At 44.4% G+C, this 16,341-nt stretch overlaps 1 protein-coding gene across 1 annotated transcript in view; it reads right to left on the bottom strand.

Annotated features, from left to right (window-relative positions):
* Positions 1-16,341, bottom strand: part of POLR1A (RNA polymerase I subunit A) — a 361,957-nt gene that overhangs the window by 169,930 nt on the left and 175,686 nt on the right. Inside the window, exon 14 of the mRNA XM_069204279.1 lies at positions 12,962-13,153. Coding sequence (XP_069060380.1) covers positions 12,962-13,153 — 192 coding nt within the window. The remainder of the gene's footprint in view (positions 1-12,961; positions 13,154-16,341) is intronic.

The raw sequence follows: 16,341 nt of genomic DNA on the forward strand, positions 1-16,341 counted from the left end.
GGACAGAGGGCTCAACGGGGACATAGACTCAAACTGACAGCGCACAATACCTGAGACACAAGCAAAGCTCAGCATACACTCAGAGCAGAAGACGACCCCTGGCTATGATATGAGGTGCCTGCCATAGCCGGAGTTGCGGTCTTCAAGTAATACCATTTTTCAATGCTCCAAATATTTTTGCTTAAATCTGGGCAACACACTGAGGCTCATGCCCCCCAATCAAGACTCACTCGTATTGTTAATTCATTTTGGTTAACAGGATTTTTTCCCCCCCAATGTATCATTGTTCGGACAACAGATACTTCTGAGTTGGAAGTGCTTAGGAGATGGGAACCAGTTTTGTAACCAGTCCTTTAACTAGTTCTTTGCAGAAATGTATGCTAGACAATCACTCCTTAACACCACAGATCATAGCATAGGAACTCCTACGCCCTACAAAATTCTCGAATGGAATGTTAATGGGCGAAAGACGATGGCAAGAGATGCAATCCTGCAAAATAACAAATGCCTACCCTCTGACATATTATTTTAACAGGAACCTAATTTAAGGGACACAAACCATTCCTTACTAGGTGGATAAGGATACAGCAGCGTCTTCCACCCAGGTTCGAGACTCGCTCCAGGGTGCATCAGTACTTCAACACAAATCCCTCCCCCTACTGCTAGACCAGGCACAGACAGATTATCAGGAGTTAGATTGTAGTGTCCAGCTGTATACAGGCTCAGAGATGGACACTCAAGAAACATATTACAAAATTCTATACAAATTCCAGCACCCGGCCACTGAGGTAAAAAAGCTTAGCCTATTAACTAAGGACCTATCAGTCGAGAGGTTAAACCCCTCCGAACGTGAAGACCTGGATTCATCCATACGTCTGACACAGAGGCAGCCACAGGAATGCAAGAGATAAAGCACCAGGTGCCAATGGTCTCTCACTCACAAACCCCCATTTATTATCCCTATTCAACAAATCCATTCAAAATTATATACTGCCACACAATCTAAACAGGGCAACCATAGTTTTTATACCAAAACAGGGTAAACCCTCCCAGCTATGCTCCTCTTACTAGTCCATATTCCTGATTAACTCAGAAGGCTGGTGGAGATGCTGGCAAACAGATTGGTTAAATTAATCACATACCAATAATACATGGGGGCCAGAACAGCTTCTTGGCTGGCCTTAGCACCAGTCGCAGCACTAGCGAGAGGTCACAATTTCAGGGGACCTCTCGCATTACTCTTACTCTTTGATTCCATAAGATGGTGCCTCTTCTTCAAAATCCTAAATAAAATGAGCTTTGGACCTTGCATCGCATAACAGATTCTTGATTGAGCGAGGAACACAACAGGGTTGCCCCTTCCCCACTGCTATTCACCTGGGTAATGGAGTTAGTGGGTCAGAAAAGACTTATATCCTTGTACGCTGATGAGGTTCTTCTCTTCATGCAACGTCCTCTCCATTGCCATGCACGAGGAATGCACACACCTGACTTAGAAAAGAGTGCCTCCAGCCTGGCCATAAACAAGGACAAATCAGTCCTGAATCAGGTACTGGCAGAAACGGAGGCAGCACGTTGACAAAAAAAACTTCAGATGGAGATCAAAAGTTTCAAATACCTAGAAATTCATAATTCCTACCCCTGGCCTGAAAAAGCTGGCTCCACCTGGTGGACACATAGAGATGAACTGTGCAGACGGTCTACCTTATCCCTGTGAATAATGCCCCTTACCAAAGTACATAAAATGACTGTTCTACCAAGACTACTTTAAACCCTCCAAAACTACCCAAGCATTATCCCAGAACACTTTTCTGAGGAACTGCATGCAAACAGACACAGGGTTATCTGTGATGGGCAAACAGCCTAGATTGCACTCTCCTGCATTGCAGAGAATTCAAAGCATTTTCCCTGGGGTCTTTAGACTCAATACAGAAAAGACAGTTGAATATATGATTTTCAAATAGTTTTTGGGTTTTGGGAGAAGTTGCAGACTTTGACAATCCGCCATTTGAGACAGGCTACTTCAGCCTTAATTATGGATTTGGCATTAATTTTGTTTCTTCATTTATCTCAGTTTGGGATGTACTTTGTTTTCTTTCTAGAGCAGTGGTTTTCAAACGTTTTAATGCCGCGCCCCCCAGCCCCTCCCCAGGTGAAAGAAAAAAATTATCAGGCCCCCCCCTTCAGAATTTTTTCACAATCATTCTACTAAGTTGGCAATATTTAAATATGTCTAAATCTATTTAAACATTGTAGTAAAGTTGTGTTACCTTTTTAAAAATGCTATAAATTATTTTCTGCTTAAGAATCACTTGTGCCCCCCCCCCCCTAAGGAGGCCATCCCCCAGTTTGAAGACCCCTGTTCTAGAGTCGCATCTTTTACAGGACCATCACTCAGTGATATCTGCTAAAAGGGCAACCGGAGCGCCTGAATCTGCCATGATGGTGCCTACCGTTCCATCAATAGTCAGTCGCCTGATAGCATGGTCCTTCGATTTCTCTCTGTGATTGAGAAACGGGAATATGTGACCCTACTGTATCGACGGTCAACAATACATTAGCAAATCTGTCAATGCAGTCTTGAACATCTCCAGTTTTTTGGTAACATTTACTTTGCTGATCTTCACTCTGTCCGCATTAACAACTAAACTTTTGCAAACCGCCTGGAAGTGACCAATTTTATGGCAACGCATACATCTTTTGCCAAGTTCTGAACACGAGGGAAAATTTCCCAGGTGATTTCTTGAACCACATTTAAAGCAGATTGTAGGATCTTTCTTTTTTGCTCTACTGTTCCTACCAATAACACATATAGAAGAATCATCATTAACTGAATTGATCGGTGACCAACCCTCTTGGTTACCCCCATGTACTCCGCTCTGATTAGTTAGCACTTGTGTCGTTATAATAGATCTCTCAGTGGCCTTCGCTATGTCTGTTGTCTCTGATAACGTGGAATTCCTACACGTTAACAGACATTCTTGTATTTTCTTTGAGTAACAACTGAACATGAACTGGTTTCTAATATAGATGTCTAGTCTGTTCTCGAGTTCACACCTAGATGCTAAAACTCTTAAAGTCGCAATATATTCTTCAACTGTCTTGTCTCCACCTTGCTTACACTTAAAAAAAATGACATCTTTCCAATAATACACTCTGATCTTCTAAATATTGCTTGTCCATCCTGGCCTTTGCTTCTAAGTACACATTCCACGAAGCTCCTTCATCAGTGGGCACAGGTATTACAGGCAGATTATCAAAAAAAGCTCTTTGCCCAGCAATTCCTAAATGATTAAATAACAATGCCATTTTCCTTGCTGGTGAGTAGTAAATAGCATCTATGGCTGCCAAGTAATTTTCAAAAACACACAGCCATTCTCTCCATTTAAAGTCAAGTTTGCCTGCCCTTTGTAGGAATGGAAGCAGCTGCACTGCCTCTTGAACTGTAGCTATAGTTACTGTTCATAAATGAGCAAAAATAAAATTGCGGCAAATCTCACCTGTTATTATGTTATTACAGTGTATAAAACACAATGGTACAGATTATAAGGTTCACTCGACTTGAACAAAAGTAATAATTATGCATTAGACAATTGCCTGAATTTCAGATCCGTAGTCGTTGCCTGAAAATCCGATCCATATTGGATCTTGTACTAGAAAAATTGCCGCCCACGTACAACGCGCTGCGTGGTGTACGCTGTGACAAAAGGAAGATGTATCACTGCGGCGCTTCTTGACGTATGCACGATGCAGGTTAGCATGTCGCTGCAGAACTGCGGAGTATCCTGGAAACAGGCGCTGACAGAAGTTCGAGGTGACAAAGGAAAAGGAGCATGTGTTGCTCCGGTACATCGAATGCAGGATATCAAAGGTAACCACCAACCCCCATATAACCGTTGTTTCTTAAACAAGTAGAAACGGTGCACAAAGTGGAAAAATCCAACATTGAAGTCTACTTGTAGAGCAAATGTACGCTAGGCAAAATGTCTCACCGCATAAACGAGAAGGTGGTGGCTGATGTTCAGTCGGTGGGTTCTGGGTAGTAGGAAGCAGCAGATACAAATCACACCACTCCTAGTACCAAATATGTAGTGCGGGTAGGAGAAGACTTGCTCCACACTCAAAATCTTGTAAAAGCACTGAAGCAAGGTTATAAATATTGTGCTTCTTTAAGGAGTTACAAAGAAAAAAAAAACACGACCAGGAAAGCATCCAATGGACAAGCAAACTGATGGTCAAGTGCCAACATTCTCGTCACCCACTGAATGTTCCATAGAACATGGTGACATAATAAATACAATTAAACAACAAGAAAAGACTATGCATACATACAATGTGTAAAGAGTATACTACAACTTCATATAGTGGATGGATGAGAACTATGGTGGCAACTGTTTACTTCCTTATTTCTTTTCCAACTTGTTGGTGTATGACATTTCTGGGTACATACTCTGGTTGCTTTATATATTTAATTGTAGTGGTTGATCAAGAGTGACTATATTAAGATTTCTGAGGTCTCATACCCAATTTTATTAAATTGGGGTAGGTCATTTTCAGTAAATTCTCAGAGTTATGAGAGCATATGTTTTGGCAATGGCTAGACCAGACGACTAGTACTGGTTTGTGATATCTCCGTTTATGTTATTCACATATGAGGTTCCAATGTTTTCCACCTTTTGGCTGTTGCCTAAAATACGGTTATCTCTGTATTACAAGCTGTTTTACCTCAAAGATGTCCCCATGATAATTAGAACTTTTGACTGGTAGAGGCATATGTGCTTCCTCCGGATGTACAAGCGCCACACCTGGCCGGGTCCTGATGACCTAGCTTGAGTGCCTTGCCTTGGATGTTTGGTAGGACATGCGGAATCAGAACCTTTTCATCTAACTCAACATCAGACAATTGTCTGATTCTGAATTAGCCTGGGATCTTTGCCATCCAAGAAGCTAAGTGTTTTCAAATGGAGTTTGGGTGACTAGCAAGGGTGTCTACTGCTTGGCACACCAGGCCATAAATACGATACAAGGACTTCTTTAACACTCATAAGGGGAGTGGTCATCCATGCTGAGGATGTCCCTTTGGTGGAAATACTAGTAGGTGCATGGTACGAAAGATGGGTCACTGCCAGGTCTACAGCCCACCGTGCATTGAAGAGCTTGGGCATTCTGGTGTCCTCGAGTGGAATAGGCCGGTGATGTTACCAGCCTAGGCCTAAAAATGGATGTAATATCTTTTGAGGTCATCAAGACCACTTGAGCTCCACTAAGTTCATTTTTGGAATACAGTATCAATCTACCCAATAAAGTACTTATGTAAAGGTTCCTAAAGTGAGTGTGCACCTAAACTCTGACTGCAATCTGTGGAAAGTCATGAACATAGAACCAGACTGACTTGGAGTAACTACAGACTCAGAAGCGCCTGGTGGTGTTCTCAAGGAATGGACAGAAGGTCTGTTTGTCGAGTTATCTTTCCAGTAAGTAGGTCACTCAAAATGTACAATGTACACAGCAGCATGGTCTGCAAGCAGCCCCCTTAAGAGTCCTGCTTTAATTCTGTCAAACCCCTCTCACTACTGGCTGCGGGGCGAGGCAGAATGCTGCTGAACACCGCCGACCCCAGACTTGGACTTACCTCTGACATTAAACACTGAAATTTTCCCCTTATATGAGGACCAGGGGATTGAGAATTTAAGAAGTGAGACACGACCCTACAGGTCAACGTGGTTGTTAAACTGTAGAACCGATGTTACAGCGGTGACTGTCACACAGGACTGCCCTGAGCCCCAGTGAACAAGAGTACATCCTACCTTTGTGCTGATTAAAGAAAGCAGGCAGGGTGAGGTACAGGTGAGGAGTGGAACTGCGGCAGACCTGGTGCAGTGATATGGGACTCTTAGTGCCACGGGAAGAGAAAGGCGCCGTGGCAGACGGGACTCAATGTGCAAGCCACCAGGAGGGACCGAGAGGCCGCTGCTCTGCTGAAGTGCCAGCTTCACCCAATAGCATACAAGCACATTTATTATCTTTTGCCTCTATGGCAGGCGGCAGTCTGAGGCCATGGCCCGGGGAAGGCTACACACCAGGCTGCCAGTACTGAAGGTGAAATGAGGCAAGAATGCTTGCCAAAACAAGGAAGAACGCAAGTTTCACTGCTTCAACACCTGAGAAGGTGGGCCTTTCAGGTGCACAGAGAAAATTTAATAACCAGTACAGCACATTTTAAAGACGCTGTCACTAACAGCGATTGTCACTTTTACATAAGACAAATTATCTTGGTGCATTTAACAGCTAGGTGATAAAGAATGGGCAAAGATGGGTTTGTGGTGGCAAAATGGATAAATACAGAGTTCCAGCACCTGCAGTTAGGGAGCTATCAGGGAATGGGGCATTGGTTAGCGTCAAATATGGCCGGCCATCAAGGATATGCTAGAGGTAGTGTGCAAGTCCAAGAACTACTTCAAGATTTAAGGGCCTGGCCAATGGAGAGAAAACAAGTCTACCTAGCTTTACATCAGTACAATGGACATTCCAGAAAGTCCCTTTCTTTGATTATGTCAGTTGGGGTTTCGAGAAACACTGTGGCGTCGTGCACTGGAAGGCCTCTTTAAAAAGGCCTTCTGAGTCCAGATGTGATGCAGGCACCAGACGCAGCGAGGGGGGGGGGGGCGTAGCGCCGAAAATGAAAGATTGCATTTACAGTGGAGGGGGCAACGAGCCTTTCTGGAGGGCATTAAAAGCTGGGAGGTGATGTGGGAGATTAAAGAACAAACCACAAGCCATCTCCAAGGGATGGCCACTGTTGATGGGTTGAATCAGACAGAGTAGGGGTGGACTGTTAATAAGTCTACAGGGAATTTTTATGAGACTTTTGTAGATGAGCTCAAGTAAATAAAGAAGTGATTAACGCTAACAATTGAACAAGGATGCAATTAACTGGCCACCAAAATGAGTAAAATAAACGTTGGGCACGAGTATAAAAAAAAGAACATCGCTTTAATAATGTCCGCTCACTACTAAGAAAAGAACTCAGCATGTGAAAGGGGAATCTTTACAGCCAATCACTGAAGCCATCTGGGTTACAGAAACATTTTAAGACGAAGTCTCTCAAAGGAAAAAAACAAAGCTAAAGCAACGGCACGTGAACAACCAATAACCCAAGGTTTGCAACCCTTCCGGTCTGACTCATCTTTCCATCTTTCTGATGCCGGTAAATTGCGTACCGCTGAGTTGGATAATAGTAACGCCTGACTGTTACAGAGCTAGAAAATGGAGAAAGTGTGCGACCCTGCCTACGCATAGAACGAGATCATCATTATTACACAGAGCAACCGCAATAAGTCCAAAGAAAAATAGTACAACAATGACAACGTTGTATAAAAAGTATATCAGTTATTGTGTGGAAAGCCCGGGTGGGATGACGAGACCTCCAAGCAGTAAACCAATGAAGAAATTAACTGGGGCTAGACGGGCTCAGGGATCAACCAGCGAATTATCAAATGCAAGCTTTATTTTAAAGCCCCTTGGTGGGTTTGCAAGGGCCATTCAGACAATGGTAAAGCCCCACTGGAAGCACTTGTATGAAAGGATTACGTATGCTTCAAGGCGCACCGTCCATCAAGTGAAATGCGAGGAGTGGGAGGAAACGAGACAAACTGGTGCACCTGGTGCTAATGCAGTCAGACCAATTAGAATCAATTATGCGGTTAACGCACCAGACACGGAGGGCGGCGTAATTTGAGCTTCAGTTGAAATATTACAGGACCGCCGCCTATTTTTATTGTACCAATCACTCGAATAAGTGCCATTTAACTGGGTAATAACCCGTCTCTATTTACAGGCTTCATAAATACAGCAGCGTGAGGGAAACAGCTAAATAATCAATATATCTTGAAAAAAACCTCAAGACGTCATACATTCGGAAACATTAGGAGTAACAGTTATCTAAGATCGGCTTTATTTCTTGACGAATAGATATGGCCACCACAAATGAACAGTAAAACATACATTTCTCATTTACGTCACAGGCAGTCAACAAAGCCGAGCACTGCTCAGGCCTGGGGCAGAACCAGAGGGTCCCAGGCATGGAGCTCCTCTTCAGAGCCCACCTGCAGCCAAAATACCCCCAACAGACTGGTCCTCTCGTTGGAGGTCCGGGTCGCCTCATTCCGAGACCATCACAGATGTCGGACCCAAACCCTCCGGCCAGACACTCACTCACTCACACAAGCAGCAGCATCGAGAGACAAGCTCTACTCTTGGTCAGAGGGTTACAGCTGTCAGGCCTCGCTGCTGAGCATGGGAGATCTCCAGAGACACTGGAAACTTCTAGAGAAAAGCACACTGACAGCCAATGAGCCGCAAGGAGCAGGTATAGTGGCCATAGTGGGAGGAGGGAATCAAGGGAGGGGTCCAGCAAACCACTGAAACAGAGAAGGTCAATTCCCACTGAGTCTATAGCCACATCCGAGTAGAGCAGGCATGCAGAAATGAAGAAAAAAGTTACCAGAAAAGAAGGGTGAAGAAAAAGCCGGACAATCAATAGCCTACCAAAAAACTTATATACAGAGCGGGGAAAAAAGGTGGGAATTAAATATACTAAGAATTCCCCACAACGCAGTAGAACTACTGAGTACCACTGTCAGCCAATGCTACCCAGACAAGGCAGCATGGAAAGATGTGAAAACTCTTTCCATGTAGGAGGCTCCCAAGGAAGGCAGCACACTGCTGAACACCCTTTGAGAAGTCTAGAGCCCATGGGAAGACAAGAAACGCATAACGCACAATTGAGACAGCAAAACTGTAGGAGGCTCGCTCTCTATAAAGAGCACTAAAATGAAGTACACTGTGCAGAGTCCAGTGGACCCCCCGTTGGTATTGCAGAGGCAAAAGCAGATTGGACTAATGCTCTATTTGTGGTAGTGTCGACGTGCAGTTAGGCTTATCAGAGGGTAGGAGTAAGCATTTATTATACTCACAGAGGCAATAAATGAGACACATACTCAAATAATGAATGTGAGACCAATTAGAAAAATAATTATTTTTATATATGTTGCAAACCCAAGAACTACGTAATCAGGTAAGTAGACTTTTAAGCATAAACACTTTGCAGTTTCAAATATAGACAGTGCAATTTTCAGAGTTCTCTCAATCTTATCCTATGGAGGAAAAACAATGATCAGCAAACACAAGGTTAACGACTTACAAAGCCAACCTCAGGGAGCTAAGGTAAGTACTGGGCACTGTTCAGAACCACACAAACAGGTCACACTGGGCGGCACTTAGGCAGCCGGGTGCAGAGGTGCAGTAAGGTGTCGGGTGCCCAATGGTTTTCTATGGGAGATTGACCCTGGAACAAACAGGCTGCAGGCTCTGGCTGGAATGCCAATCGGGGACAAAAAACAGGTAGGTAGGAGACCTGGGGTGCTCGGGGACATGGATACACCTTTGGTCCTCTTCTCCTGTGCCCAGGGGCGATGGAAGCAGGGGTGTCTTTTGGTGTCACGTTTTCTCGTCCAGGAGCACACGCGGACAGAGGGTCCTGTGAGCTGAGGCTGCGGACCCAGGGTGGACTCGAGCTCTCAGGAGTCGGGGTACGTTGTTGGCACAGATGACCCACCTCAGCTGGTGTCAGGGGTCACGGGTGCAGTGGTTGCTATAGGTGTCAGGTTTTTCTCTCACCACCAATCTGGTGGAGAGGGGGCCTGCATTCAGGGGCTGCAGGCAACTTGATTGAGTCCAGGAGGGGTTACATTCAGATGGACTAAGGCTCAGGACAGCTGGGGAGCCCTGCTGGCACTGTTGGCGGGCTTCTCACCGGGTAAAGGTCGTCAGGTGCAGAGGTCAATTTAGGTGCCGCATTTCCAGGCTGCAGAGGCCTTGTTGGATACTTTGTCGCTGAGCAGGTCCACTGCTCATGGGAGGCTGAGTCTTTTTAGAAGGCAGACTGGCTTCCTGGGTTTCTTGAAGCTGCAGCTGAGTCTTGTGAGGTTAGTAGGCAGGTCAGAAGGGCTGATACCAGCTGCTTCTTCTTACTCTTCCTCTGCGGGGTCGACACTTCTTTGTTCTTCTTCGTAAGTATTCAGGATCTGAGTTCTGGGGTTCAGGGGTGCCACCTAAATACTCAATTGAGGGGGGCTACAGGGACTGCCAGGGGGTAGCCAATGGACTGACCACCTTTTAGATTGTCGGCACCCTTCTTATGACCACTTCCGCTGGGAAGTGGGATTAACCCTACGCCTAGTGGCCTAATTCCTTCCAAGCAAGATGGAGGAATTTAAAAAGTAGTGTCCACTTTAGCTCGGCCACTTTAGGGTTGGGATTGATATGAAGTGGGTGCTCCTCCTAATTTAACTAATTTTCCCGCATGTGTGCCACCAAAAGTAGGGTCAGGACGGAAGGATTGTTTATCTCCACCATCTCGAGAACCCTGGGTTGCATTTCAAAAGGCGGCAAGGCCTTTGAAGCTCCCTGCCTTGGAATTTCCATCCTGCTCTGGATGAGGCGTTATCACCTCCACCAAGGGCAGGCCTTTGTTCTGGGCCTCCGAGAGCCTTGGCCCTCACCTCAGGGGGCCAGAAGTCTAGGGTGGCTGCACTGGTTTGTACCAGTCAGTGAACAAACCAGTAGCTGGGTAGATTTTCAGGAGCCACCTATACGGTGCCCTATGTGTGCATTTATTAATAAATCCATCTCTGAGGTTAGTGAGGGTTTATTATTGTGAGGTGTTTGATACCAAATATCCCAGATTTCAAAGAAGGTATCATGTAGTTGGGGAACTTGTAATGACCAGTGTCCAGCACTATGTCTCAGAATCGACAAAGACAGAGCGGGCCATATCTGCTCATGCATATATGCCCTCACATGTGCCTGGATGCACCCAGATTTAGGGGTGACTTACACCTGGCACAAGCAGTGATAGGGAACCTGGCATGCAGGTGCGTGTGACAGGTCGTGTTTTCAATTTAGCCTCCACCAACAGACGCAGTCTGCAATGGAAGCATTGTGTGGGTTAGGTGAGGGGACCCAGAGGATGGCACAATTGGTGCTGCAGTCCTCAGAGACCTTCCTTAGTACCCCAGGCCCTAGGTACTAGGGGTACCATTAACTAGGGATTTACAGTGGTAGCTAAACAACTGTGTAGTTTTGGGGAATAGATCTGGCTCTGGGGACCTGTTTAGCAGGGATCCAGTACATAAATAGTCAAAGGTCACATCAGAAGCCAGGCGAAAGGTGGGGACCAACCATGTCATAAAAAAAGTTGTGCTTTCCTGCAACACCCATGAACTCCAGTGGATCAGGAAGGAGATATGAAAGCAACCATCAAACATGTCCATGGCAGGTACAGAAACCACCAAGAAGAACATCAGAAAAATCTTCTTACGGGTTAACATTCAAAAAGCAATTGGTGTGACAAACCAAGAAATACTCAGAAGTCAACAATCAAGTGGAATTCCCCCAAAGATTTATCACAAAGAAGAAAGCATACATCCCATCCCCTACTCATCCTTGGCAGCGGGGATGATGGCCACATTCTTGTGATCCAGTTAACGCTCCTTGGGCCAGGGGGTCTGAAGTAATGGAAACAGACAAGCCAAAAAGTCTTGAGAGAGATCCGGGGACCTATACTGATCACATTCTGTCCCTAAAAGGCTGTAAACTGTAGCCTTCCCAAAGTGTCAAGTGGTTTTGGAGAGCTAACGTAGGAACTAGGAGACCAAAAATAAAGAACACTGTGAACCGGACGAAAAGGGCAGATTGGCTCGATCTGCATAGGCGAAGTCCAACTTCCACCTCCATCACAAATGAAAACAAGGCCTGGAAAATTTACACCTAAGATGTGGAAAACTATGGGTCTTCTTCAAGACTGGGAATTGAGGAAGGGCAACAGTGAAACCGGATTTGCCACATAATAACAACAGACAGTGAATAACAGTCAGAGACCTATTCTAGTACTAACAGTCAAGGCAGTATGTTCTTTGTACAGAGTAAACTCCACCTCCCTATCAGCTTAGTTCAATGTGAAAAGAGCCACAAACTAATATCTAACTCAAAAGAGAGAAGTACACAACAAATCCTTCTAAGGAGTATGTTTTAGGCCAAATCTTGCTAGGGAGGAATGCCCTGTCAGGACGTTTCTACCACCAACATGACTATGAGAATCCTCTGTTGAAGAGTAAGAAGGCCAGTAACTGTCAAATGTATAAGCCTGTTGAGTACTTACCAGTGACCAGGAGGGAGACCCAAAGGTCCAAAAAGCTCAATTAATTCATCCTCCATCACAGAAATGAGCTTCAAAACATCCCCAAGGTCTTGCTCTAATTAGAGTACCTTATGGACACAATGTGAGGGATGATTCTACAGGCCGTAGCCCCTACCTATCATCAAAGTGCTCAGTATCAGCCAACACAGGAACTGGCCTAGAGAGAGCAAGGCCATGAGCATGTTTTGTCAAAATGAAGAAAAGCAGATAGGAATGCATTGACAGCCCAAGGTGCCAGGGCTGGTAACAGTGGGGTGACAACCAGAGGTGTAGGAGGAACAGGGGTCATGTTGAAGGCACTGGCGGCACTTGTGGCAGTATCTGCGCCCTGCCCCCCCCCCCTCCCCCCCCCCCCCCCCCCCCAAGAAGAGAAAGGAAAATATCATCTGTCCTCCAAAGTGCACAGTGGTCCTTTTCAATCGTCTGAGACCCATACACCCACCCCAAAGCACAAAGATCACATGGGCATTATATCATGGCAACACAATTTAAAGATGTGTAGTCCCCACAATAGAAACACATGCCTAGCATCTCACTGCTGCCCTGTTCAGTACAATTATTTTGACACAAAACTTGCTAAGACATAATGTTGAATAATATAAACAATATAAACATCTTTGAAGTATATTAATTACAACACAGCACTTCCAGATACAATAAAAGGATTAACATCTGCAAACTCTAAGGACATTTTGGTATTACCTGTTTTCCTGTCCATAGAGGAAATGGTTTCAGAATAGCAGGGGCCAGCATTTTTACACGCCCCTTCTTGTCAGTCAGTCCTCGGTAAACCAGAGCCATGTACTGATCTCTTGAAAAGAAGCATCCTCGAATTGTCATGCTCGTACCAGAAACCATGTGATCTTGAATCAAACCTGCCAGTGGCTTTCCATCCTAGGAGACATAAAGCAGGTAAATATGCTAGTTGAGTATGAGGAAGGGGAAAATGTATATGTACATGTTACACTTCTTGTCAAAGCCATTAACAAACATTGCCAATATCTGTCACTGATATTAGAGGTATTGGTGATAAGCAGCAAAACCCTGGCATCAAGACAATGTAGTAATTCCACCACCGATTTTATAACCTATTTACTCCTCCATTCACTTGTCTGCTACCATGTTCAGTGCTCTGCTGCTTTTCGGCTGGTTCTGCGCTAGTCAAGTACCACATACACACCCAAAGCAGCAGCAGAACACTGGGACTGGTGACCATCGGTGGCCATCCCTGTAATGAACCCTTTCTCTGGGGGCATATGTGAGGTTATGGTCAGTGGCATGGATAACTCTCAATGGAATTTGTGGCATGCCAGCTACCGTCGGTGGGACAAACAATAGCTAATACTGTATTTACAGAGAGTTAAATACTGCAACCACCTGTTCTAAAGCCCATCCATTAATCTACTAATTGAGGAGATGTTGAATTTTAACCTATAAAATTCCTTTGTGTCCAAAATGTGAATTAGTGCCCACCAGGGTGGCATTACCACAATCTTAGCTGACCTACTACAAGAGATATATTCATACCAAACCCTCATTGCACACACCACCAACTTTCATGGAAAAAATCTTCCTGTAACTCTTATCCCTCAAACCATACACCTTGATAGCTGATCTCAGATTTCAAACTTAAATCTGCTGCTGCATTAAAAAACACCAAATTCCTTGGCATTCTAAAACACTGTCAAAGGTCAATCAATCAATGGATCCGTATAGCGCACTTGTCACCCATGAGGGTATCCAGGCACTGAGATACTGCTGAGATCTAGTCGAATATCCAGGTCTTGAGTCCCTTTCTGGTGTCCAGAAAGGGAAGAGATGTTCTCAGGTGGGATGGGAGGCTGGTCCAGACTTTGGCTGAGATAAAGGAGAGGGTGCATCCTCCGTAGGAGCTGCGGGGGTGTGAGTGAGTGAGTGAGAGTGCTGCAGCTCAAAAGTGCCTGGGGGGTTGGTGGAAGTTCAGTCGGTGGTTAAGCCGGATGGTCCTAAGTTGCGCAGGGCCTTGTATGCGTAGGTCAGGATCTTCAATTGGCAGAGCTTGTTTATAGGCAGCCAGTGGAGGTTCCGTAGATGGGGAAAGATGTCTAGGGAGGTCCAGGAAGAGTCTGCCTGCTGAATTCTGGATGACTTGGAGTTGTTTCGTGAGGTGTGATGAGGTTCCTGCGTAAAGTGGATTGCCGTAGTCCAGGCAGCTGGTGATGAGGGACTTCATGGCTGTTCTTCTCATAGTGGCCGGGATCCACTTGAAGATTTTCCAAAGCATTGTAAGCGTGAGGAAGCAGGTGGAGGAGATGCGTTCATCTGCCATATTTAAATACTTGACTAAAAGCCTCAGATCAACAATCAGCCCTACACACAAACCTATGGATGGACTACTCTGCAATTCTCTTATTAACACCATTTTATAACGTTTCTTGACAAGCACCCACTGGACCAGCTCTGTAAAAAAGATAAACCATATCACTCTCCCAACAGTACAAACCTACCCCAACAAAATCACAGTACTGTCAAACTTATCTGTTGTACTCAATTTAATTCTTTCATAATACAAATTGCAGAAACTATTAAACTCCAAGGCACTCTCCAAAAAGAAAAACAATTGGTGCAACAGGACTGAATCACTTGGCAATGACAAAAACACAACCTGAAATTGTACATAATAGTCCCTTCAGAACAGAACCAAAACAAAATAAATATAGTCCTTAAGCTATTCAAAATCGTGATCCAGTCAACAGGTCAACACAGCTTGACTAACAAAGTCAGCAATAGTCATTTTTTAACAGGGTCACAAAACATCAATACTTTAATTGAAAAAAACGTGAAGGTTATGCTTTTGTAATGGGCGAGGGAGGATGGCATGGCTACTCTGGCAAGATTCACACCTTGCTACCTGGCACCATCAAGCTTCATCAAAGTCTTCAAAGCCTGCACTAATGCCAACTTCACTAGTTAACATCTCACTTCTTCAAGTAGCCATACAAAGAGAGAACATCTGTGGTCTCTCTCAAAGTAAACCAGACTCACTAAAACAACCATCAACAATAAATTCACCATACAACCAAATCCAACATTCATAAACAACCAATGCCTTCCAAGCGCTAGAATCAGCTCTACAATTAAAGCTTCTTCAACCATCTACAATACACCTTCTGGATGGATGATGAAACTGACAGACACTCAATCAAAGCCTGGGTTAAAGCTCTTAAAGTAACGACAAGTGCGTGCCTTCTTATGGCAAGAGCTCAATATGACCTTTATCACCAGAGAGATGCAAACCTCTCCAAAGCAGCACAAATTATGAACAGCTCCCTCCTTAGTTGGTCTATCTAATTTATATCAGAGGTTAAAAACGTCATTCTTTCCGGTCCACCTCCCATACGGATGAAAATTCACTGAATCTATGGAGAAACCAATGGGAAAGTCTGACATAAGGACTCAAATATATTTAGACAGCTACTAGAGTGTGTATTGAAATTAAGTTGTACCAAAACAGAACTTCTATTCAGCAACACCAAAGACTACTAAACCTCCCTGTAAATCACTCTCATCCACTTCTTAGCCTGTAAATCGCCCAGTTATCAAGGTCAAACACCTTCTATTCAACCTCAAATCAGAAATTATATTCATTGCCCACATTAAATATGTGACCGGCATACCCCACTACTCAATTTTCACACTCTTAAATATGCTCCTGTTCTTTCCAACCAAAGGTAATTCTATCAACTCTGCACCAACTAACTTTACTTCTGCGTGCCAAAACACCAAATCAATAATCACTAGGTGGTACAGAACACCATAAGCAAACCGGTATAAGAAAATGTAAGTCTATTATTGACATTCAGCACACTGTCTCCATATAAATTAATACATCAAATTGAAGGCTTGATCTCTGATCTCTTTGAAATGCTGTGTAGGTGAGAAATGAGGGTGCCATGTCACAATAACTATTAGTATCATTATTGGTGTATTCATTAAGAAGTGTTCTAAAGTGTGCCAATGCTCAGAAAAAGGGCATCCCCAGACTATATTGATAAAATAGAAGAGGCATCGGATACACATTAGTGACCTCTAATTACAGCTTA

The sequence above is a fragment of the Pleurodeles waltl genome, chromosome 1_2, assembly GCF_031143425.1.
Source record: "Pleurodeles waltl isolate 20211129_DDA chromosome 1_2, aPleWal1.hap1.20221129, whole genome shotgun sequence".
NCBI lineage: Eukaryota > Metazoa > Chordata > Amphibia > Caudata > Salamandridae > Pleurodeles > Pleurodeles waltl.